Source organism: Oxyura jamaicensis, chromosome 27, assembly GCF_011077185.1.
Source record: "Oxyura jamaicensis isolate SHBP4307 breed ruddy duck chromosome 27, BPBGC_Ojam_1.0, whole genome shotgun sequence".
Taxonomy (NCBI): domain Eukaryota; kingdom Metazoa; phylum Chordata; class Aves; order Anseriformes; family Anatidae; genus Oxyura; species Oxyura jamaicensis.
The window spans coordinates 4,545,692-4,569,784 of NC_048919.1; the positions used below are offsets into that span (position 1 = coordinate 4,545,692).

Below are 24,093 nucleotides of genomic sequence, written 5' to 3' on the forward strand. Positions count from 1 at the left end.
TGTGACTGGCGAAGAGACGGGAGGCGGGCGCCGCTTGTGTCCCCGCCCTCCCGCTGCCATTGGCGGGCGGCGGGGGCCGGCGCGCGGCGATTGGCGGAGCGTTGTGGCGGGCTGAGCGCGGGTTCGAACTGCGCGGGGCCGTTGGCGGCCCGCAGTGCTGCAGCCGCCATGGAGCTCGTGGAGTCCCCGGCGCCGCTCCGGGTGCGTGGGCGCCCCCCGGCCTCCCTCACCCCCCGGGCGGCGCCGATCACCCCCCCGGGCCCCTCGCTTCTCCCCCACGGGCCCCCCGGCCCCCCCCCCCCAGTCCCTGCTGCCCCTCACCACCTCTCCCCTCTGTCTCCCCCCCCTCAGCCCACCGACGAGAACCCCCGGCTGCCCAAGGGCGATGGCGCCAAGAAGCGGCTCTCGGTGGAGCGCATCTACCAGAAGAAGACGCAGCTGGAGCACATCCTGCTCCGGCCCGACACCTACATCGGCTCCGTGGAGACGGTGACCCAGGTACGGCGGGGCCAGGGCCGGCCTCTGCGCCCTACAGACTCAGCACGGAGCTGAACCGGGGGGGCTAAACGTTTCTTGTCTTCTTTTCAGCAAATGTGGGTTTTTGACGAGGACGTGGGCCTGAACTGCAGAGATGTGACCTTTGTGCCTGGCTTGTACAAAATCTTTGATGAGATTCTGGGTAAGATGGTGCTGTTCTTGGGTTGTTGCTTGACTATGGGGGTGTTTCTGAACCTCCAAGAGAAACCAGAGTTAGACTTGAGATCTCGTCAAGTGTGCTTTTATCTAGTTGCACTGTTGATAGTAGCTTCTTGCTGATCTTAATTTTAATCTCCATTAGCAGTGCTAGGTAGTAAGCCGTTCGTGGGATGATTGCTTTCTCTATTCCAAACCCGTTTAATTCATCCCCAAATTCTTCTTTTTGTAGCACTGGTAGTACTTTTCTTTTTAACTTGCAAAATAGTTGCATCCCAATAATTTTTTATTCATTCTACTGGAAACTTCTAATATTTTGTCTTAATTGCTAATGGAATATAATAAAAGTTGTCCTTCTCTTCTAGTCAACGCTGCAGACAACAAGCAGAGGGATAAAAGCATGTCGTGCATTAAAGTTACGATTGATCCGTAAGTTCTACTTTGGTTTTGTTCAGTGCCTTCCCAACTCGTGTGTGCTTGATTTTTCTCACTCAGATACTTTTCTGATAAGTTGATGTTCCTATTAGAGAGCTCTGTGCTGAGGACCCGTTCAAGATAGATCAAATCTCATTTACCTGTCGTAAAAGCCTTTTTTTTAATTTTGTTTCAGAGTGCTGACTGCTTTTGTTATTTTTTTTTTTCCTCTGTTGTGCTCACTTTCCCCTTCTCGATGTTTTTATTGTGTCACTGAGAATCACCACGCAATTTTTGTGTGCTGATCCATTTTGTAGATGGGATCTGTAGATCTGAGACTGGAGGGTTTTTTTTTTGTTGTTGACTTGTCCTCCCTCTGCTGGCTGCTTCTGCACTTGCTGAATAGAAATTTGTTCTTGATGAAATGGTGGCCTTTCCCTAGAGTCGTTGTGTGATATTTATTTCATAGCTCAGCCATCTGCAGACTTAAAAACACACTTTTCCATCCCTCCAGAGAGAATAACACAATCAGCGTATGGAACAATGGCAAAGGCATTCCAGTTGTTGAACACAAAGTGGAAAAGGTCTATGTGCCTGCTCTCATCTTTGGACAGCTACTAACATCCAGTAACTACGACGATGATGAAAAGAAAGTCACAGGTAGGGAGGACTCCACGGTATATGCTAATATTTTTGAGCAGCCTGATCAGTTTCAGTTAGTGAAGTACCAGTGTGAGTGAGCAGGGGAGCTGCCAGGTTTGAAGACTTCTCGTTTTCAGTAAAGGTACAACTAACTGGTCCCTTGCTGTTTTCCTTAAGAAAATAAAATGAAAAAGGGGGCTGGTCCCGATGCCACGTAAAAATAGACGAGTCCATCAGAGAGAAGTCTCCTTCCTGTATTTTACAATAATAATGGCACAACATGGACAACAAGGAAAATTCCCTTTGAAAATTCCCTTTAATCCCAATTAAATACGGGTTTCTAGTCACATACTGGGTTTGTAGGATGTTGTTCATGGGAAGTCACACGTTGCTTGTGCTGAAGTAACTCAGCTCTTGTTAGTCTGGAGTTCTTCCAGATGGTTTTGAACAAAGGGAACAACACGAGCCTGTTTTCTTCCTAATTCCAGGTGGGCGAAATGGTTACGGAGCCAAACTGTGCAACATATTTAGCACAAAATTTACTGTGGAAACTGCATGTCGCGAATACAAAAAGTTATTCAAGCAGGTACGGACACTTCCCAGTTCAGTACGGTTACACCTGAGTTTTTCCAAATAAAGCTCTTGAGCTTTTATTCCAAAAATTATTCCAAAAATCTAGGTGGTGTTTACATTCAGTGCACCACAAGAAGAATAAATTTGGCCCATAGCTACTCTACCAGCAATTACACTTCAAACAAATACTTCATTCGGTTTGCTGCTTTTAAAAACTAAGCTAGTTACTTGTGTTTGTTAGACTTTCAACTCATAAAACTCCTTTTCCTCAGACCTGGACAGACAACATGGGAAAGGCCGGTGAAATGAAACTGAAGTATTTTGATGGAGAAGATTACACGTGTGTCACTTTCCAACCTGATCTGTCAAAATTCAAAATGACGATTCTTGATAAAGACATTGTAGCACTAATGTCCCGCAGAGCGTATGATATTGCTGGATCCACAAAGGACGTCAAAGTTTTCCTAAATGGAAAGAGGCTGCCTGTAAGTGAGCATCGAAGCGAAACAGTAATGTCTGTATTTCTCGTGCCTTTTAGAGAGTGAGATTGTGCTGAAGCAATTTACACCATTACACATAGTGAACACTTGCATGAGTGATTTTTCCACCCGCTTTCCAGGAGGACACGAAACAGTAGCAGTAAGTATTTATGGGAGCTGTTACAAATGAGTTCTCTGCTTTCATCTGTATGCAGGTCAAAGGATTCCGCAGTTATGTGGACCTCTATCTGAAGGACAAAGTAGATGAAACGGGTAATGCACTTAAGGTTATCCATGAGGAAGTAAATTCTCGGTGGGAAGTGTGTTTGACTTTAAGTGAAAAAGGCTTCCAGCAAGTCAGCTTTGTCAACAGTATTGCCACCACAAAGGTAACTCTTGCTTACTTAGTCAAGTTAATGTCATATTCTTCACCACTGGTATTCTTAGCTATTTTCAAATGTACGTTTGTTAGTGAAAAACAATTGCTTAATGTGCAAAGACCATGCTTAACCTTTTAAATAGACATACATATATTGTTTTCAGTGGAATCACTTCAAGGTCTCTGGTCCCATTTTCCCTTAGGGTGGCAGGCATGTTGATTATGTAGCTGACCAGATTGTGAATAAACTCATTGAAGTTGTGAAAAAGAAGAACAAAAACGGCGTTGGAGTGAAGCCATTTCAGGTACGGTGTTGGAATTTTCCCAGTGGAAAGCAGAACTCCAGTATTGTTGCAAATTGTGGTTAGATTAACGTGCTACTACATCGCCAATATACATTTCCATTGTAAAGATGATATATAGCTAATTACTAATTACAGAAGCCTTATATAGTCCGGTTCAAGCCAATTAATGATATTCTCTGTTGAGCTGAAGTGTTTTGTAATCAGAATCCTGTTAAGTCAGTGTGAATGTACTAAAACTCGGTATCTGTTAGATGACATCCCAAATCATGTAGCGTTGCTTGTGAATGTCCATTAGCTGTCCTAAATTCTGTCAAAAGACATCTAGGCAAATTCAAAACCACAGCGATAATTGAATTTGTTCTCCTCGCTGCGTGATTCTGACAGGCGAATGTCAGAAGACGCTGCCGTTACGGGGAGATGAACCTGTGTAATTTGTACCGCTTGTCTTAACTACAGGTGAAGAACCACATGTGGATATTTGTGAATGCCTTGATTGAAAACCCAACCTTTGACTCTCAGACTAAGGAGAACATGACTCTGCAGGCAAAGAGCTTTGGCTCAACGTGTAAACTGAGTGAGAAATTTATCAAGGGTGTAAGTATTGGTATACACAGATAATCCAGGTGTCTGTAAAGCTGCATCTTCGGTTTAATGTGGCAAATATATTACTTTAATTCATGACATAACTTTATAAGTGCATAACTTAAATTCTGGCGTGGTTAAAGCTTTTCCCACAGTTGTTTTTTTGGTATTGCAGGCAGTTGGCTGTGGCATTGTTGAAAGTATCCTAAACTGGGTAAAATTTAAAGCTCAGACCCAGCTGAATAAGAAATGTTCAGCTGTGAAACACACCAAGATTAAGGGCGTTCCTAAGCTGGATGATGCCAATGATGCTGGTAAGTGTTTTACAACCTTTGTAGCCAGTTCACTCAAACAGTTAACATTTGTTAGTTAGACAAGTGAAACAACTGTCTCATAATGACAATGAGAAAATCTCTAATTATAGTTTACCCTCATTTTGTGGTCAGTCCTACATGCAGTGCAACAAAACCTGTACGTTTTAGAAGATGCATATTCTCATGCAATTTGTGGGCGTATGAGCCTTGATTTCATTTCTTAATTAGAAAATTTACTTGATTTTTTTTTCCAGGCAGCAAGAATTCTATAGATTGTACACTCATTCTGACTGAAGGGGACTCAGCCAAAACACTGGCTGTCTCTGGTCTAGGAGTGGTTGGTAGAGACAAATACGGAGTATTTCCCCTTCGTGGGAAAATACTCAACGTCAGAGAAGCTTCTCATAAGCAGGTTAGTGGGAAAATCTCTCTGTGCTGGAAGATGTGCTATATGCTTCATGTAATGCAGTGTGTTTTAACTGAGTCAGTAGAGCTGAACACCTGGAACACTCATTTATAGCAGGCAGTCTCTTGAAAGTATGAGTCTAGTCTCACCTTCAGCTTGCCTTGCTGATTAAGCAGGAATATTGGTTAAGTTCTATTCAGTGCTTTGCCTGAAGGGATAGCGTTTGTGTTGTGAACTATGAAGTGCTTAGAATGATCTAGAAAAACTTAAGCATTAAGACTTGAGTTTAGAAATAATAAAAGTTTCTAACCAGGAAAAAAGCTAGAAAGGCAGAGCACAGTCAGAAGTATAGGTGCTGGATAATCTTACTTTTCTGAGCTATAGTTTGTCTGAAAGAAAAGGTTTTATTCTGTGTGATCTCTTCCAGATTATGGAAAATGCTGAAATCAACAACATCATCAAGATTGTGGGTTTACAGTATAAAAAGAACTATGAAGATCAAGAATCTTTAAGGACTCTTCGCTATGGAAAGATTATGATTATGACAGATCAGGTTAGGTTCACTAAAATTCAAAACTGGGGGGGAGGGGGGAAGAAAAAGCACTAGAAAACAGAGGAAAGAAGGAAATGCTACCTTTCTCCCACTGCCACTGTTCTACCTAATTCTCTGCATTCATCTCTCTTTATCGTTCTGTGTTCCAGTGGGTCATAACGTGTTATAAGATACAAAACAGAACAGATAAAGCAGAGGGGGAGTAGCATCACCAAATTGCTAAATATTGTCTTTCCAGTCTGCTGATACAAGGTCCTTGACAAGTCCTTGATACGCTTTTTCATAACAAATGTGCTTTTTTTTATTCTCCTAATTTTCAGTAGTTAAACAGTGCATGGTCACATCTTTGGAAGTGAAAGTTAATAGGGTTAACTATCTATAAGATTGTCTGTTATTAGTCTAACAACTGACACTTCCATTGCGGCCTTGATTAAAGTGACTTTTTTAAAAAACAAAACAGGATCAAGATGGATCTCATATCAAAGGTTTGCTGATTAACTTCATCCATCACAACTGGCCTTCTCTTCTAAGACACAACTTTTTGGAGGAATTTATTACTCCCATCATAAAGGTAAGGGTTGACTAGATGGTAAGGTGAGTAGGAGTTCATTGGCCTACATCTGCCCCGCATTCCACAGTTAATGTACATTAATTCATTATAGGTCTCTAAAAACAAAGAAGAAATTGCATTCTACAGCATTCCGGAGTTTGAGGAATGGAAAAACAGTACACAGAACTACAATTCCTGGAAAATCAAGTACTACAAAGGTTTGTAGAAAACATAATGTGGTGAAGTCAAATGAACTGATTAAGGGCATTCATGATTCAATTTAGTTAGCCCTGCTTTTGCAGGAAGGGTTCGGACTAGGTAATCTCCAAATGTCTCTTCCCTCCTAAACTATTCTGATTTACAAATGGATGTGGTGTAGGATCTAAAAGTACACAAGCCATAACCTCTAGATGGATGAGATCTCAATCGTAGTACAACTACACTATTGTAGATACACGTTCCCTGCACCCATTTAGGTGAGCACGCTTAGCTTTGATGTTTTTTGTTTTTCCCAGTACAGTCCTTGTGTACTGATAACGCTAAGTACTTACTCCACTCCAGAACTACTCTATACTGATAAGCAAGTTGCCAACTGCAGAACAATGGCTGGCTAATGAGAAATCATTTCCAATTTGCGGTTATTAGTTTCAGGCATCTTTAGAAGATCCAGACAGTCTCTAAAAGTGCAACATAAAACTGCTCGATTGTCTTTAATTCTTATGCTTTGTGTTAACCTTGCATCCCATTTAAAGGAACTTCAATTTTCAGTACAACTATCTTCGTGCTGTATTTATATGGTGCATCACAAAAATTAGACGTAGCAACGCCTTTCTGTGAACTGCAACTTCATGTAAGCAAGAAATTAGTAGGATTAACTAGTATTGGCTCTGCAGGTTTGGGTACCAGCACATCAAAGGAAGCTAAGGAATACTTTGCCGATATGGCTAAACATCGAATTGGCTTCAAATATTCCGGCCCTGAAGATGATGCTGCCATCACCCTGGTAACTTACACTTGATTTAATTGCTGACTTACTACCTTTGGTATTCTTCTGCTTAAAGTGCTGTGTGTTTTCTCTTAAAATGCTCTTAGAGGCCTTTGGGCTTGAGATGATCTCTTTGTTACCAAGGCTACGGCTTTAGTCTAACCTGTACAAGCAAGCCTGTCCACAGACCTCAGGCCAAGAGCACTCTTTCAATGATAGTTTTTAAATATAGCTCAGAACAAACTAATCACTCCAAACCAATTGACATTTCCAGACACAATAGTGAGTATTCCTTTAACATTTTTCTGCATGTTCTGCTGCAGTTTTCTCCAAGCCAGACCTTCCCTTTTTCCCCTAGAATTTTTTTCTTGTAAAATGGTTCACCGGTGGATTAAAACAGTCCTCGCTTTTGTGAACTCCTTCACCTTCAGTAGACGTTGACTCTTAAGTGTTCTGAGCTATTAGGCAATGCCAAAAAATAAGCTTTTTTTCCTCAATATTAATAGGGAAAACTACTTTAGCTTTATGACGTTTTAACAAAATAACAGAAAACTAAGCTTAACTACTGTGTCTCGGACCGGTGGAAATGATGTTCTTAATACAGTTAGCTTCAAGAATCTGGTATTGCATTTTTAGGCTACTAAGTCAGCCTGTTTACCGTGTTCTTTCTCCTGGTTAAACTCTTACTGTACGCTTTCCTTTTCCTAAGTGTTCCAATAGGGTACACCAGGGAATGTCCTAGAACTGAGCTATTTTTCATTTTGCTACATATAGGCCTTTAGTAAGAAGAAAGTAGAAGAGCGAAAGGAGTGGCTGACTAATTTCATGGAGGATAGAAGACAACGGAAGCTCCATGGCCTGCCAGAGGTAAAAAGGTTTACGCATAGAAAGGAATTTGATTTCCTTTCTCTCCCTGGGGCTGTTCTCGGTTTCATTACAGCATGCTAGAGCTGTACACAGCTTTGAGTCAGTCACTGGGTTACGGGACAGTTAGTTATACTGCTTCAGGATCTTGCAGATCAGCTTCTTTTTTTGCATCTCATTAGTATAGCCTGGATCAGTGGTCCAACAGCTCGTTTCATTTCTTAATTTTTCAAATTACTTTATCCATAGGGAAATGATAACTTGAGCGGGACTGTACGAAGACTTTCTCAGCCAAACAGGCCTGCTTAATGGGAAGCAATGTTTTTTTTATGCTGAGAATGTCATCACTTGAGCTGTGTTTAGCTAGTCGTACAAGGAGCTTCCATTTTAGTGAAACTAGCCAAGTATGAGCTAAGAAACATGTTAGACCTTGTTAAAATTAAGGCAGTCTTGCATCTGTTTTCCTTAGGAATACCTGTATGGGAAAGATACTAATTACTTGACATACAACGACTTCATCAACAAGGAGTTAGTCTTGTTCTCAAACTCGGATAATGAAAGATCAATCCCATCACTGGTTGATGGTAAGTAATTTCATGGTAGTGGTTCTGGTAGAATATTTCCCCAAGTTTAATGAATGGTGTTTTTTTTTTTTTCATATCATCAGAATCAGGGTAAGTTGCTGAGTTTTCAGGGTCAGCGTTCTAAACTCAACTTCCTGCTGTCCAAGTTTTTTAATCTTTTGGATTAAATGTCTTGTCCATTCTGTAGTACATTATTGAAACAAATTAACTCTTGTGTAGAATGTTTAGGTCTATAAGTAATTGTTAATTTCTAGAGAGCAGAAGCTAAGCGAAATGTCTGTTCTAAATACAAGATCTCTTTCTGTACAGGTTTGAAGCCAGGTCAAAGAAAAGTGCTGTTCACGTGTTTCAAACGAAACGATAAGCGGGAGGTGAAGGTTGCTCAGCTGGCTGGTTCTGTAGCTGAGATGTCCTCATACCATCATGGTGAAGTAAGAAAGTGTACTCGTTGTGCAAAATGCTTTAAAAAAAAAAGGGGCAAAAAAGAGCCCTTGTTCCACTTGACAGTTAAGATGCCTCTACTGCGGAATTAGATCTTTGAGGATAAACACCAAAGTGTCTGTATATCGTATATCAGTTGGTCTGCTTTTAATTCTTCAATTATTAATTTAACGAGATTGGTCAGTCTGCCTATCTTACCTATACCTTATGGGAGTGTGTTTCATTCAAGAAAGTGGAACAAGAAAAACCTGCTTTACTTGCAATAGGCTTAGGAAGATGTTAAATAAAGCCTTTACCATGGCAAGGAGAAGTTAAAGACTAAAACAAGCTTCCTTTAGGAGTCTGATAGAATCTTTCACCGGAGGTTCCAAGTACAGGCAGACAGCAGTATGCTGCAGGTCACTGGAATAGATTTAGTTATCCAAACTTAGGTGGTCTTGGGAGTCAGTGGTTGATAGAATTAAACAACAAGTAAACACGTTGCTCTAGCCTCTTTAAGGCTGGCTTTTCCACGGTTACCTAATAACTTTTTACAAAGAGTAGAAATTGTCCACTGCAGCAGGTACACTTGTCTTGGCCAGGAAGAAACGCAGGAGTTCTTGAAAAAGACATGGGAATATACGAGTAGAGGTTACTGTATTGACTAAAAGCTGCTCAGGAGCTTTGCTCTTTCTGTCAGCTGCTGCTATTTTAGCTAGTAATAACCAAATATGTTTTCAGTGAGAATTCCATTCAGTATGCAATAGTAAAACTTATCTCCTATATCAGTTCAGTTCTTGGAGTAAACCTTCCCTTTAATTTTGTCCTTTCAGGGAAGAATTCCACATCTTTAACTGTGACCCTTCCTTTATTGCAGGCATCACTGATGATGACTATTATTAACTTAGCTCAGAACTTTGTGGGCAGCAACAACCTCAACTTGCTGCAGCCCATTGGTCAGTTTGGCACAAGGCTGCATGGTGGGAAAGACTCTGCAAGCCCTCGATACATCTTCACAATGCTCAGGTCAGCATTAAAATCTTAAACACCTTTAGCATGTTACAGGACTCCATTTAACAGCATTTAAAATGAAAAATGAATTAATGTTTTGCCTTTTAAATCTCTACAACTTTGAACCACTGGAATACAAAAGTCACAACAAATCTGTGGCTTGGGTTCTAGGTTCAGATCGGTGAGCTTGGTTGCCACAGAAGACAAAGGTATAGCAGAGAATAAGGAAATGGGAGCAAAAACCAAGACATTTATGTAGGATAATAAGAAATGAATTTGAGTTGGGAGAGTTAAGTTATAGTACAGTGCAACATCTGACTTGCAAAGTACAAACTTAGGGGGCCTCACATACTCAGTGGAACCAGCAGACACTGATGAGATTGCTTAAGATGCATCTCTGCTTCGAGTGTTACTCTAGAAGCCTGGTTTCCTAACATAGACGCTGAGGCTGCATGGATGAGTTGGTTGATATGAATGAGCCTTATTTATTTTGGTCTGATTTTTGAGGGTGGTTTTTGTGTAACAAGAATTTGGGCTGAATTCTCCTTTCCATTCTAGCCCGCTAGCACGGATGCTGTTCCCACCAATGGATGACAATGTTCTGAAGTTCTTATACGATGACAATCAACGTGTGGAGCCAGAGTGGTACATCCCTATTATTCCCATGGTGCTGATAAATGGGGCAGAAGGGATTGGTACGGGCTGGTCCTGCAAGATCCCCAACTTTGATATCAGGGAAACTGTGAATAATATCCGTCGTCTGATGGATGGAGAAGAGCCATTGCCAATGGTAAGTAACATATTTCAGCTGTGTCTTGCTCGTTAATGTATTCAGCACATATTGAAGCATTTGATGCTTCTGTTTTTAAGGACTTGCAAGGACACAAAGCTGAATCTAGTGTTCTTTTCTGCTTAGCTTCCTAGTTACAAGAACTTCAAAGGCACAATAGAGGAGCTGGGACCTAATCAGTATGTGATAAGTGGTGAGGTGTCTATCCTTGATTCTACAACCATTGAGATCACTGAGCTGCCTGTCAGAACATGGACGCAGGTAATAAATGCTGAATTTGCCTTAGGAATGTATATTTTGACCTGTAAAGCCAAAAATGGTGACTTGTAGGTTTTTTGAAGCTCTTAATCTCCATGGAAAGTGTGGGTCTGACTTGGATTCTTTTCTCAGACTTACAAAGAGCAAGTTCTGGAGCCAATGCTGAATGGGACTGAGAAGACACCCCCTCTAATCACGGACTACAAAGAATATCACACAGACACAACGGTGAAGTTTGTAGTGAAGATGAGTGAAGAAAAACTAGCTGAAGCCGAAGCAGTGGGTTTGCATAAGGTCTTCAAACTCCAAACAACTTTAACGTGCAACTCCATGGTATGTAATAAACTGCTGAAGAGGGTTCTCGTTTCAGCTCAAAGACAGCATGTACAGCTGCGCTTGCTGCTTCTAATGAGAATATGCTTTCAATAACCTATTCACTTTGATTTTTCTGCTACTACTGGTTTTAAATCAGCTTTCTAAATATACCTTTAAAAGGTCAAGAGACGGGCTTGGTAGTGGGCCCGAGATGGTGTGGTTTTGTCTGAAAGAGTCAAAGTGATCTGAAATCACTCGGTTCGTGAAGACCTTTATTGTGACAAGGACGCTGCCACTGAATGTCTGGATTTTGTTGGTGTATGAAACTTGGTGTGGGATGTTTATCCAAAAGATAGCTTTAAGATTCAAGTAACTTTTGCCTACTACGTGTTTGTTTGTTTTTTAAGAAATTCAAAATTCTGAAATTGTCTCTGCTGTGCTCACAAGCTGAAGTAATTTCTGAAATAACGCTAAGGTTTTATAATTGCTTAATAAGTGCATTGTGCTATCGCATCTGGGTTATGGATGATTTTCAGTGGCTTTGAAAATCAGTTTTATGATCGTAACACCTTTGTTCTTTCATCTAGGTTCTTTTTGACCATGTTGGCTTTCTCAAGAAGTACGAGTCTCCCCAGGATATTCTTAAAGAGTTCTTTGAACTGAGGCTCCGATACTATGGTTTGAGAAAAGAATGGCTTATTGGAATGCTGAGTGCCGAGTCTGCAAAACTGAGCAACCAGGCTCGTTTCATCCTGGAGAAAATAGATGGAAAAATTGTGATTGGTATGCGTTGCTCTTGGTCCTTTGGTTTAGGAAGCTGGTAGAAGAGCTAGGTGCTCCCTTGAGTTCTGTCAGCACCCTCTCAGCCCCAGCCTGGCTCTTCACAAAACACACCACAGCTTATCTTTCTGCTCCAGTAACATGTAAGAGGAAAATGCTTGGCAGAGGCCCTTTGTCTATAGGGCAATATGTACGTAATTAAAGTGGGGTGCTCATACAGCTTTCCTACTGTGTGTTTGACGCTATTTTGAAAGTATAAATATTTTTTTAATACTTCAGCAAATACTCCTATCTGTTTCTGGCTTGGTAGGGATAAGAGTTAAGTACTAGTAGGGTTAGAAAGGGTTTTCTGTCTGTTTGGGTGTTCTGTTCAAACGCATACTTGAAAGCCCGTATCTTTTCTGTGTTATCTTTGAACCTCTGCAAAATATTCTGAATCATGTTCGGTGGATTGGGGTTTCAAAGTTAGAAGATACTCAAGCTAGCAGCATCTGAGAATCATGAGCTAGAAAAGAAACAGATCTTTGTTTCCAGCATTCAAATTTTTCCATCAACTTTTCCACCTCAGTCTAAAAGGCAGTCTGTATTTCACTTGCATTTATGGAGGATGCAGCTAGACAAAGTGTCATAAGATGCTTTGTGGTTTGTGTCTGAAGGCAGCCCAATGATCCCAACAGTCTGTGTCTGTTTGACTTGACTCAGGAGGAGAAATAATTCCCTTGAAATGCATTTTCTTGGCTTTTTGTAATAAGCAGTTCCAAGGCTGACAGAGCTGGTTTCATTTGTGTTTGTGTCTCATGGTTGATTGCTTGTGATACATTAAAGAGCAAAAAATTCCAGCTGAAGCATTTCCATTGGTTGGGACATTTATAGAATAAATTTCCCAGGTGATGTCTAATGAGGTGCAAGCTATACCGAAGCCTTGGAGTCATATCAGGTTTTTTTCCTCCACCTGCCTGCCTATTATCATAAAAGCATTCTGATACCATCACACTTTGGTTTTTTGAAATTCAAAAACGAAGGGCTAGGGAAATGCGTGTATGGAAATGAAGGAGGAAAATATTTAAAGTGCTCTGGCAGGTGTTCCTGACAAGTACAGGAGCAATGCCGAGCTAACAAATCACCTGCTAAGTAGGATCTTTTTTGATGTTATTTTAGGCTCTACCATGTCCCACCTCTTGATGAGGAGAGGCTATTTTAGATGCCTGTAAGAGGCTGAGCTGCTACAACCATAGGATCCAAAATGTTTAAAGCTCCTCTGTCTTTCCTACCAGTGATTTGTAGCGTTACAAACTGACAATTCTGAAATGTCTGTTTATAGAAAACAAACCCAAGAAAGAGCTGATTCAAGTTCTTATCCAAAGAGGCTATGAATCTGATCCGGTGAAGGCTTGGAAGGAATTGCAAAACAAGGTAATACATCCGTCATCCTCGAAATTGATCTGGACTGTCCCCTGTCTCTGAAGTTTCGGAATTCATCGGAAGAAGGTTGAGTTGTGGTAGCTGCTGAGGCTTTCAGAAGCTATAACTTCACCTGTATCCATTTCTGAATTGTCCTAGAGGAGTCTAGTGCACCATAAGCACATGGAGCACCTGCGATGCAATGAGACTTAATCGGTAGCCCTACATTGTGTGTAGCTATATTTGTTGACAATGCTTTTTTTTTAAATTCACATTCAGGAAGAAGAAGAAGGAGAAGAGGATGAGAGCGATAAAGAATCAGCTGCAGCTACTGGACCAGATTTCAACTATCTGCTGAACATGCCCCTCTGGTATTTGACTAAAGAGAAGAAAGATGAGCTCTGTAAGCAGAGAGATAACAAAGTACGTTCCTTCCTTTTCTTATAAAAGCGTGATATTGTATTTTTATGGCAGATTGAATTATGTGACTCACTCTCACCTGTGGTTCACTTTAGGAAAAGGAGCTGGAAAACCTGAAGTGCAAGAGTCCCTGTGACTTGTGGAAAGAAGACCTCGCTGCCTTCGTTGAAGAACTTGATGTATGCCAGTGTTCAGTGTAGTCTTATCAGCAACTTTAGAGTGTTATGCTGCAAATGCTGTGTTTGTTTGTTTTTTCAGTAGTAGATTGTTTCTTCTGTATTCTGATGGTTGTGTTGTTTTATGCTCAATTCTGCAGGCAGTAGAAGCTAAGCAAATGCAGGATGAGATGGCAGGGCTAGCTGGCAAACCTTTAAAGGTAAAAGGAGGGAAAACGAAAGTGAAGAAGGCACAGCTGCCAGAAGTAATGCCATCACCTCATGGCATAAGGGTTGTTCCTCGGGTAACTGCAGAAATGAAGGCGGAGGCAGAGAAGAGAGCTAAAAAGAAAATAAAGGTAAAAAGTTCCAAACATTTAATCTTTTATTACAACCCCTTCAATACAGAAGGCAGTCCTAAAGAAATACAAGTTCTTTTTGGTTGAACTTGTCCTCCTGAAGCAGTCCTTGTCTGCTTTCTGGGAGAGGAACAGAATTTTAGGATATGGGACACTGGAAATGGATGTTTCTCAGTCTAAAGGAGAGCAGATTCACTAACATCAGGAGATGGCTTAAAGGGAGATCTCTTGGCAACAGCATATATTGCTGTCAGATGGGCTGGAGAGATGGCTTAGAAATGAAGAAGCAGATACAAGTAAGGATGTTCTAGGTGTTTTGGGGACTTTATAAATCCTTTAGCAGGCAGGAAATATGGCTGGTAATTCTCTACTCTAGAACAGCCTTTGCATTTCTCAATGCTTTCAGCCACTTCGTGCCGTTATTCTCGGTATCATGGAGATGAAGATTTAATTATTTTACAGGGCTACTTGAAATTATGCCGTTGGGCCATTTGCAACCTAGAAAATGAAAATATCCCTACACCTGTTTTGACCTGTAAGCCAGACACATTGCTCCTTTCCTACAGATGGTTCCACACAACATTTTTTTTTCCAATTAATTTGCCTTGTTGACTTAACCCACCCTGTTTAAATTCTGCATCCTCAACACACCCTAGAGCCTTGTGGGCTGTCAGCACGCAAAGGCGGTACCAAAGCGCACTCAGGTGTGGGGACAAAGTTCCTGTTTTTGTTAATGTTGGATTTTGTGTTTTCGGTCACTTGATCTGGGGTTTGATTGTCTGATTTACTTGGCCGTAAACTATTTTACACTCAGTTTGTTTCACAAACTCAGATTCCTTGTACATCTAAAATAAGCTGTTCCTTTCTGCATTGCTATCTTCAAATTGTGTGAGGTAACTCGCTACCTATTTAATATCTGCTTCTATCTTCAGACTGAAAAAACTGAATTAGATGAGAATCAAGAAGGAAACTCATCAGGGGATAAGGAGTCTTCGAGCCTTAAGCAAAGAATAGTGCAGAAGCGTAATATTGAACAAGGTAAATACTTTTTTGTGTTATTCCATCAATGGAAAGTGAGGGGAAAGGTTGTCAGTTTGGTTATCTGACCTCTTCCTGAAGTGGTGAGTGACATCTAGGACCGGTACGTTTGGAAAAACTAGGTGAGAAACAAAGTGGTTCTGGATAACAGTCAAGCTGGTGACATGATTATTGTTTTTCTTTAACATTTAAGCCAGAATCCTCTGAGTTTATTGGTATGTTTCTAAGCTGAGCTTGAACTACTGAGCCTGAAGCACATATGGAAGTCTGCTGGTTCATCCTGCCTCCCGATATTTTTCAGGTACCAAGAGACAGGCCACTCTGCCATTTAAGCCAGTAAAGAAAATGAAGAAACGAAACCCCTGGTCTGACTCAGGGTCTGATTCAGAGTTTGATGATTTTGAAGTGGCTCCTCAAAGAGAGAGAGTGGTTCGCCAGGCAGCAGGTGAGTGAGGACACAAATGCAGAAGAGGAGCAGTCTGTGGAGGAGAAAATTGAACAGACTGTTTAGAGAGCTCCCAGAGTCTGAGATCTCAGCCAGAAATCATTTTTAAAGGCTTATTTTACTCCGTGTAACATCTAAGTACTTCTACTATTTGAGCAGATTTTCACAATGCTATTTCAAGGAAAAACAGAAATGGACAAGTAGAGAAAATCAAGTTATTAACTTTAATTATGCAACTGTCTTAGCAAATCAAACGTGCTGTTGGTAAGCGTGCCCAGAACACACTTGCAACTTGGAGTCTTCTCACTGTCAGTCTCAATATCTGCTTGTTTTTATTTGCATCTCTATTTTTAATAACTGCATCTAAAATATTGGAAAGGGAACCGAGCTGAATATTACCAACTGTGTAAAATGACACATCTGTGTTATTTCATCAGCCAAAATCAAGCCCATGATCTCTTCGGACTCAGATGCAAGCCTCACCAGCTCAGATGAGGAGTCTGAATTTCAGAGGCACAGTGAAGGCAACACTGAATCAGATACGAACTCAAAAGAGAAACCTGCTCCCAAGCCCCGAGCTGCCCCAAAGTGAGTATTTCTCCACATAACTGCTGGAAATTAGTTGTGCTCGCGGTGTTCATGTTATGTAGTAATAGCTCTTTTTGTTCAGTGCATCGTAAGTTAAAAAATACTTGGGGTTTTGTATTCTAGGGAAACCAGTGAAAAAACAGCTAAAGCTCCCAAGCAAAAGTCAGTAAAAGGTGCTATCCCTGGTGAGTACAAACCCTTCTAAGCCTTGTTGATTTTCCTAAAACCCTGTGAGAGTACACTGGATGCTCCAGCCAGTGCTTAACGCTGACAAAGGCAGATGTTAGTCACGTTATGCGGAGAACTTTGATGCTGGGGTGCAAGCCCATTTTACTGGACAGGGCTTTTTGTCTGGTTCTGACTTGAATTTGTGATTAATCCGGTTCTAATAGTTGTCACAAAGTTGCACGCAGTTATTCTGCTCTAATGTTATAGCCAGGCAGAACAGATAATGTAACTGTTTCAGACTTGCTTTCTTCTTTCTCTGTTCAGTCCAAGTCCAAGGTGTTCCTGATGAGAATGTGAGTCAAGCTCCTGCAGCTCCTTCTGTCTCCGTACCTCACAGTAAGGCTGGACCTAAAAAACCTGCTGCAGCCAAGAAGGCCGGTGCTGCTAAGGGTAAGGAGAACTTGAGTCTTTCAGAGCTACGTAATCATTCCAAGGTATTTTTTAGATAGATCTTATTCCTGTGAGAAACAACTCTGTGGTATCTCTAGGCATTGATAGATGAGATGAACAGACTGAGTTTTAATTTCAGAGAAGATCTGAGGTTTGTGGTAAAGGCTGCCTAATCGCCGTCGCTTCTTTAGAAGCTTGTTTCCAAACGTGTCGTGTTATAGTTCATCTCGGACATGCTTGAAAGGAGTGAGCTCTAGTTTGGGAACAGGAAAAGTAAATGCTTCCTTCAGTGCTGTGTAATACTCGGCAGAAGTAACCTGAGTGGAATTTGCCCCGCCGTCATTCTCCATGTCTTTTAGGGAAGAAAGCTAACTGGCAGCTTGCTCTCCAGGGAGAAGAAAAGCTGCTTTGGGGTAGCTTGGTCCATTCAGTGCTGGTTCAGACTCTTCAGCTGAGGGCATTGGAGTCAGGTTTTTTAAACTCTGAGTCTTTGACAGACTTCGGAAGCTGTTTTGCATATTGCGTTACTAACTGGTTTTGATGGCAGCAGTAAACTTACTTCACAGCAGAATAGCTGCTTTTTCCGCTCCCGAATCCAGAGAAAGCCTGTTGTCACTCAGAAGTGGCTTGCTCACTTCGTCTTAATTTGGAGACGCGCTTCAAGATGCAGTTAAACATCAAAATACGGATAAGAGAACTCAAAAATGAGTGTTTAGTCTAAATGGTAGACACAGTCCTTCCCCGTGCAGAAGGGTCGAAGGCATAAGACCGGTTACACAGCCGCGAGGCTTCAGAACTTGCAGGTCCGAAATGGTCTGTATATTGCATTGGGTGCATTTTAATTTCATCCTCTAAACGTGGCGGGGCTAAGGAAGGAGATAAACAACCTCATTTCTCATAATCTTGGTAAATAGCTACCTTTCTAGAAAATGATGCTTCGGAATGAGATGACCTGTGTGCTGACCTTGGAGCGTAGCGCAGAGCCGTGTTTGTGTTGGAAGGAAGATGCGTGCGTGCGAGAAGAGAAGCAGCAAAACAAAAGTTTAAACGCAGAACTCTGTTTCAGATAACCAGCCGTCCATCATGGATATTCTAGCCAAGAAAAAGCCCGTGCCAAAATCCAGCAAGACAGCAGTGAAGGAGGAACCTCTGGATTCTGATGCTAGAGCAGCGGACGCCAAGAAGCCTGGTCCGACCAAAAGGCGGAAAGTTATCAAAAGGCAGCCGAGTTCCTCAGATTCGGATTCAGATTTTGGCTCGAAGCCTTCCAAATCAATTGCAGCAAAGGTTTGTACTCTACCACACGTTAGTGCCAAGGGGGTACAAGAGTCTGGTGTCAGTTATTCTGGCAGAAAAAATGGGGTGGAAGTAAAACGTCCAGTGCAACACCCCTGTTCATTGCTGGATGGGGGAGATGGGGAGGGAAGTCAGGCTGAAATACTCGTCCCAGATTGTTGCTTTGATCTCATCAGTGTGAACAACAGCCCTACCTGTGACACGGAGGTGTGTTTTCTGCTAACTGAATGTCAACCTGTTTATGCTCAGGTTCGTGAGTCATTTCTCAACTATGCTTTCCCTCCAGAAACCCAAGCAGGGAGACGATGATAGCTATACTGCTGAACTAACTGCTCGTGCTGACAGTCCCACAGAAGCCGCACCCCGTGCCAGGCCAGGACGTCTCAAGAAGCCTGTCCAATACTTGGAGTCATCTGATGAAGATATGTTTTGAATTTTTATGAAGATTTTAAACTGTTGATCTACGAAGTTGCTTTCAACAGAGCCCTTAACGAGCTCTCGCCAAAGAACATCTCAGACTAGGAAACCTTCCTCAATGAATTCAAGCTTGTCTAAAAATGTTTAGTACAAGTGAATACAGATCTATTTTTTTTAGGTTTTTAAAAAATTCAGACTTGTTTAAATAGGAACACCCCCCCCTTTTCTCACAGTGATGTGCCCAGCCATTGCTGATGTGCTTCCCTTTTACCCATTAGCTCGCTGGAAGGTCTGGGTGAAATCTTTTGACTCTTTGTGGTCATTTTAATATCAAGGCAGATGTTTGTATCAATTACGCTTGCCTAGATTATCCTCTCTCCTTAATACGTATCATCTTTAGGTATCTTAAAAATTAATATGATAACTTTTAACTTCACAAACACGGAGACTTAACTGTGAGGTGCAGGTATATAGAACTCCATGCTAGTGTTTTTCTTAGTCTTTTGTGTCTGTGCAAGCCCCTGTTGCTCAACTTCTGCCATGTTGAGTTTTAGCCTTTGCTTTTTTTTCACTTCAGATTTGGTAACGGAGGTTTGTGCAGACTTGTCTCCACACTGTGCTCAGTGTTGGCAGTTTTATCTTCTGCCCTGCTGCCAAAAACCCTGTGTTCAGCTAGTTCAGCCCAGAGGTCATCCTTAGGTAAGAGGCGCTGGTGCCTGCCAACGTCTTGTGCCATTAGCGGGTGTCTCTTGAGGTGCCAGCTGTTGGTGAGGAAGGGAGCTCAGCAGCGGCTGCAGAAACAACTCTTTGTCATCCGGGAGTCTTTGATGGAGGCAAGCAGTTGGTTGTTCCAGCGGACACCTTGGAAAGCAGCAGGTTCCCCTACCCTGGGCTCCTCTGCTGCTGTACTTGGCACTACAACAGAGCAGGCACTCTGCAGCGGGAAGCTTCTCCTGCCACCTCCTTCCTGGGCACAAAGGGCTTCCCCTTAGCACCTACGAGTGCCTGGTGGGGCCCCTTTGTCACCTTGGTACCCTCGCGTGTGGAAGGTGGCCAGCACTTGTCTTCCTCAGCAGAAGCTGGGGGGGAAATCATTTTCCCCTCAGCTGTATTTCACTGGCATAGAGCTGGTCATGATTTATTTCTCACCGAGCCATTTCTACGGCACTGAGTGTTTATTTCATGCCACTGTAAATATTTTCTGTGTTTGTCGTTAAGCTGTCCTTTTAACTATTTACGTAATAAAAGATTTTTTTTACTTGAGCTTTGTTCAATAAAAGGAGTTGTCCTCTCCTGTCCCTTCTCCCGGCCCTGAGCTGTCTCTGTGCGTGGGGCAGGGTGTGCTGGTGGAGCAGGGGCCTGGGTGCGAGCTCAGGTCTGGGCGTAGCTTTTGGTACCCAGAGGTGCTTGTGTCAGAATCATTTGGGTTGGAAAAAGCACTTTGTGAGGTGGTTGTGCCCTAAGGGCAGGACCCACCACTTGTCATTCAACCTCCTCCAGTGGCCCAACAGCCAGAGGGAAGGGGTCCAGCCTTCCCCCCTCCCTCTGCAGAGCCCTCCTGACCCCGAGCACATCAGCCCCTGCACGGAGCCTCCTCTCATCAGCAAACCTGCAGTCGTGCTGTCAGCCCCAGCCAGGAGCTGCGTGCAGTGCACGGCTCTGACCAGAATCGAGGTGAGGGAGGTGCTGCCGAGGAGCCGCAGCGTGGCCTTGTCCCCAGCGGGGTGGTGACGTGCTGCTGCCAACCGCTGCGGCAGGGCAGGCGGTGACGGTGCGCTCGGATCGCAGCAGGCACCACTTCTGCTTCCCCCTGGGGTGCCTGCAGGGAGCTTCTGCTCCCTGGGTGCTGCTGGCTGGAAGCCCCTCGTCCAGGCACCTGAGGGGAGCGGGGCCGGGGGTCTCCCTCCAATCTTCCCCTCTCCAGCTGCTGTGCCCAACCTGGGGCGATGCCTGTGGCGGGTTCAGGTGCTGCCCAGGCTCCTTCCTGCCTGTCCCTCACCGGGACGCTGCGGCTTTGCAAAGCCTCCAACCACCGCCTCGGCTCTGCAGCTGAGGTTTTTCAAGCGAAAAATTCGTGGCAGTGCCCAAGTGGCAGGGCCAGGGCTCAACAGCAGAGCCCGAGTGCCGCAGGTTCTGCTCCTGGGAGGCGCCGGTGCTGCTGCAGGTGAGCCCCGGCTGAAGTTTGGGAAACGCTCGGGGCTCCGGAGCTGATTTTTGCTTTTGAGGGCTGTGCTCCCTCCAAACAGGCTCTCTGGGTAGGAGCACGAGCACGGCAGGATTTACAACCCCCCCCCCTCCATGCCATGCACCCCCAGCGGGCTCTGTTCCAGCTGAGGTCGACTGCGGGCACTCAGCACAGCGCCTGGCGTGCGTTCTGCCACGGCGGGTGGGGAGGAAGCAGGCGCTGGGTGCCTTGCGGCGAGCAGCAGCTTGCGCCCTGCGAGGTGGGGACAAGGACTCCGAATCCGCCAGCGCAGAGCACGGCCCCGGCCTCGTGCAGCCCAGCAGAAAGGAGCATCCGCAGCAGGATGTATCGGGGTCACTAACGAAGCCGGGGAAACGAACCGGGCAGCCTCTGCGTCGGCAACGGGCTGGCAGCCCTGCAGCCCTCGTGCACCTGGCTCAGCTGCCCAGGAGCCTCAAACCCTCCCGGGGTCCCCAGGTCCCACTCGTCCATGTTCAGCACCCCGAGAGCATCGTGCACAAGGCTGAAATAGGAGCTACGTGGGGCTGCCATCACGCAGGTCACTGCTGGTGGCTCCTGGGCTGGCACCGAGGGACAAGGGACCGTGTGCCGTGCCGCCCGCCTTGCCCCATGTCCCACCCCAGTGATTTACGGACCAAGGGGGGGGGTGCTGCGGGTACAGGAGCAGCCACCAAACCCGGCGCCCTCCACGTCTCCACCGGCCACCGAGCAGCCACCGGGCACGGGGCGCCATCGATGCCACCGAGGTGCTTTGCTGGAACCCAGTCAAGTGTGGAAAGCGCTGTCAGATTTTCCACTGCCGGGCTCTGGAGAGCGTCTCCGGCACGTCCCCGCCGAGGGGCTGTGCTATTTACGGCTCCTTGCTGCGAGGATCGGCCGCACAGCAACCGGCGAGGCCGCAGCCGGGCAGCTCGGGGCTGTCCCTGTTGCTGATCCGGTAACCCCGGCATCACCCCAAATGTAGAGGGAGCTGTGTGTGCACACAAACGTGAGCACCATCGGGTCTCCATCGCAAAATGGCCCTGTTTCGGGGGTGGGGAGGAGGGGGGTCCAGGGATGCTGAGCGTGGTGCACAGGACTCTGCGGTCACCGACCCGCCACGGGGCCCCCCCAAGGGGCGAGGGGGTCCCCAGGGTGAACTGCGTCAGCCTGGGCTCTGCTGCTCTCACTGGAAGGGGAAACTGAGGCACGGGCGAAGGATGCGGCTGCCCCTTGGGCACGGCAGCGACTGGCCCAGCCGCTGGACCCTGACCTGGGTGGGGAGGCGATGCCAGCACCGGGGAGTGGGGGGGCTTTTTTTGGGGGGGGTGGTGAGGGGGCTCATTGCAGCAAATCAGCACCTTGGCATTTGGGGTGCCCAAAGCACAGGGGATTTTGTGCCTGGGGGAAGCCGCTGCCCCCCTCACCGTGCTGTACCCCCGGGCAGCTGCTGTTCACCCTTTGTCCTTGAGCCCCCCCCACCCGCTGCCAGCAGAACCAAGCCCTTCCCTCCCCTCCAGGCATCCCTGCGGCCGCTTTTGTCTCTTTAAAAGGACTCCAGGCGTGGCTGCGGGGCTGTCATCCTGTCCCCGCCGGACCAGGGACCGGACAGCCCCGGACAGCCGCGCTGGCACGCTGCGGGTGAGAGGGGACCGCAGCCGCCACGGGGACCGCAGCCTCTGCAGGTACCAGGGCTGACCCTGTTGGGTTGGGGGGCTCACAGAAAGGGGGGGGGGGGGGGCAAGGGATGGGGACCCCCATAGTCCTGACCCTACTGGTGTCCTTGGCCCCATTACTGGGGGAGTGAGCAGAAGCTTGGGGACATTTGTGACACGAGTGGGCTGGCACCAGCCGAGCACCGTGCTGGGGGGCCAGGAGCTCGATGGTGATTTGGGGAGGGCGGTGAGCCCCCCCGGGGGGAGGCTGCGTGCCTGCTGGGGTCCGTCCCCATGGGCACGGTGTCCCCCCCCTCTTTCCCCGGTGCTGACCCCGGTCCCGCAGCGCGGCCATGGGCGAGTGGGGCTTCCTGAGCTCGCTGCTGGACGCGGTGCAGGAGCACTCGCCCATGGTGGGCCGCTTCTGGCTGGTGGTGATGCTCCTCTTCCGCATCCTGGTCCTGGCCACCGTGGGCAGCGACGTCTTCGAGGACGAGCAGGAGGAGTTCGTCTGCAACACGCAGCAGCCGGGCTGCAAGCCGGTGTGCTACGACGCCGCCTTCCCCATCTCCCACTACCGCTTCCTCGTCTTCCACGTCGTCGTGCTCTCGGCGCCCGCCGCCCTCTTCGTCATCTTCGCCGTGCACCAAGCGGCCAAGCCGGGGCGCGGGGGGCCCCCGGGGCAACGAGCCCGCCGCCTGCAGGCTTTCTACGTGGGCAGCGTGGTGGCACGCATCGCGGCCGAGCTGGCCTTCCTGCTGGGCCAGGCGCTGCTCTACGGCTTCAGGGTGCAGCCCCTCTTCGTCTGCCGCAGCCGGCCCTGCCCGCACCACGTCGACTGCTTCGTCTCCCGCCCCACCGAGAAAACCGTCTTCATCCACTTCTACTTCGTGGTGGGGCTGGTGTCGGCGCTGCTCAGCCTGGCCGAGCTCGCCCACCTCCTGCGCAAGAGCCGCGCGCCCCGAGCCGCCTGCGGCCCACGGCCAGGGGAGCGGGCACCGGCCCCCGGGCAGCCGGCGGGGGCCGCGGAGGAGCCGTGCCCCCCGCCACGAGGAGCCCTGGCCGTGTAGCCGGGGGCTGCCATCGCTGGCACGAGTTGAGGCCGTTCTCAGCCCGGCCTCGTTGAGCGGCTGCGGCGCTCTCCGGGGAGGTGAAGGGTGGGGGGGGGTGTGTGTGGGGGGGAAGCGGCCGCGCCGTGCCCCGGTGCCCCCCCGGTTCCTGTTGTGGGCGGCGGATGGGCCTCACCCGGCGGCTGCTGGAAAGAAAAACGGACACAAAGGAAAACAAACAGGTCCCATCCCCGCGCAGCAGGGGGGGTCACCCCCTGCTAACCCCCCCCCCCCCCCCCCCCCAAAAAAAAAAAAATCCCAAAGTTCTGCTCGGGCCACGTGCCACAAATGTGCGGGGGCGGGCCCCTGGCACGGGGGGGGGGGAACGGGCACTGCTTTGTGGGTGCCAGTGGGACCCCAAAGGACGTCCCCAGCCCGAATTCTGGGGACAGACAAGGCTAGGGAGGGCAGATGCCACCCCCCCCCCCCCCCCGGCCCCGCGGCGGGGGACCCACTGGGCTCGGAACAACAACAACCAAAAAAAAAAAAAAATTAATAATAATAAATCGT

General features: G+C 46.3%; 2 protein-coding genes across 2 annotated transcripts; both read left to right on the forward strand.

Annotated features, from left to right (window-relative positions):
• The first annotated feature begins 109 nt into the window (after window positions 1-109).
• TOP2A (DNA topoisomerase II alpha) lies at window positions 110-19,897 on the forward strand. Its single transcript, XM_035347547.1, has 35 exons — window positions 110-201; window positions 352-498; window positions 589-679; window positions 1,059-1,122; window positions 1,622-1,767; window positions 2,238-2,335; window positions 2,595-2,807; window positions 3,017-3,190; window positions 3,384-3,485; window positions 3,942-4,079; window positions 4,243-4,381; window positions 4,636-4,793; window positions 5,215-5,340; window positions 5,801-5,911; window positions 6,003-6,108; window positions 6,784-6,893; window positions 7,650-7,742; window positions 8,209-8,323; window positions 8,633-8,754; window positions 9,621-9,769; window positions 10,313-10,544; window positions 10,671-10,805; window positions 10,935-11,135; window positions 11,705-11,900; window positions 13,219-13,310; window positions 13,578-13,721; window positions 13,814-13,897; window positions 14,035-14,232; window positions 15,165-15,270; window positions 15,572-15,715; window positions 16,153-16,303; window positions 16,427-16,488; window positions 16,796-16,921; window positions 17,988-18,208; window positions 18,504-19,897. The coding sequence occupies exons 1-35, from the start codon at window positions 169-171 to the stop codon at window positions 18,648-18,650; spliced, it is 4,674 nt and encodes a 1,557-aa protein (XP_035203438.1). The 5' UTR covers window positions 110-168; the 3' UTR covers window positions 18,651-19,897.
• A 2,831-nt stretch (window positions 19,898-22,728) lies between these two features.
• GJD3 (gap junction protein delta 3) lies at window positions 22,729-23,544 on the forward strand. The gene has a single exon (XM_035347489.1). The coding sequence runs from the start codon at window positions 22,828-22,830 to the stop codon at window positions 23,542-23,544; it is 717 nt and encodes a 238-aa protein (XP_035203380.1). The 5' UTR covers window positions 22,729-22,827.
• Window positions 23,545-24,093: the final 549 nt, after the last annotated feature.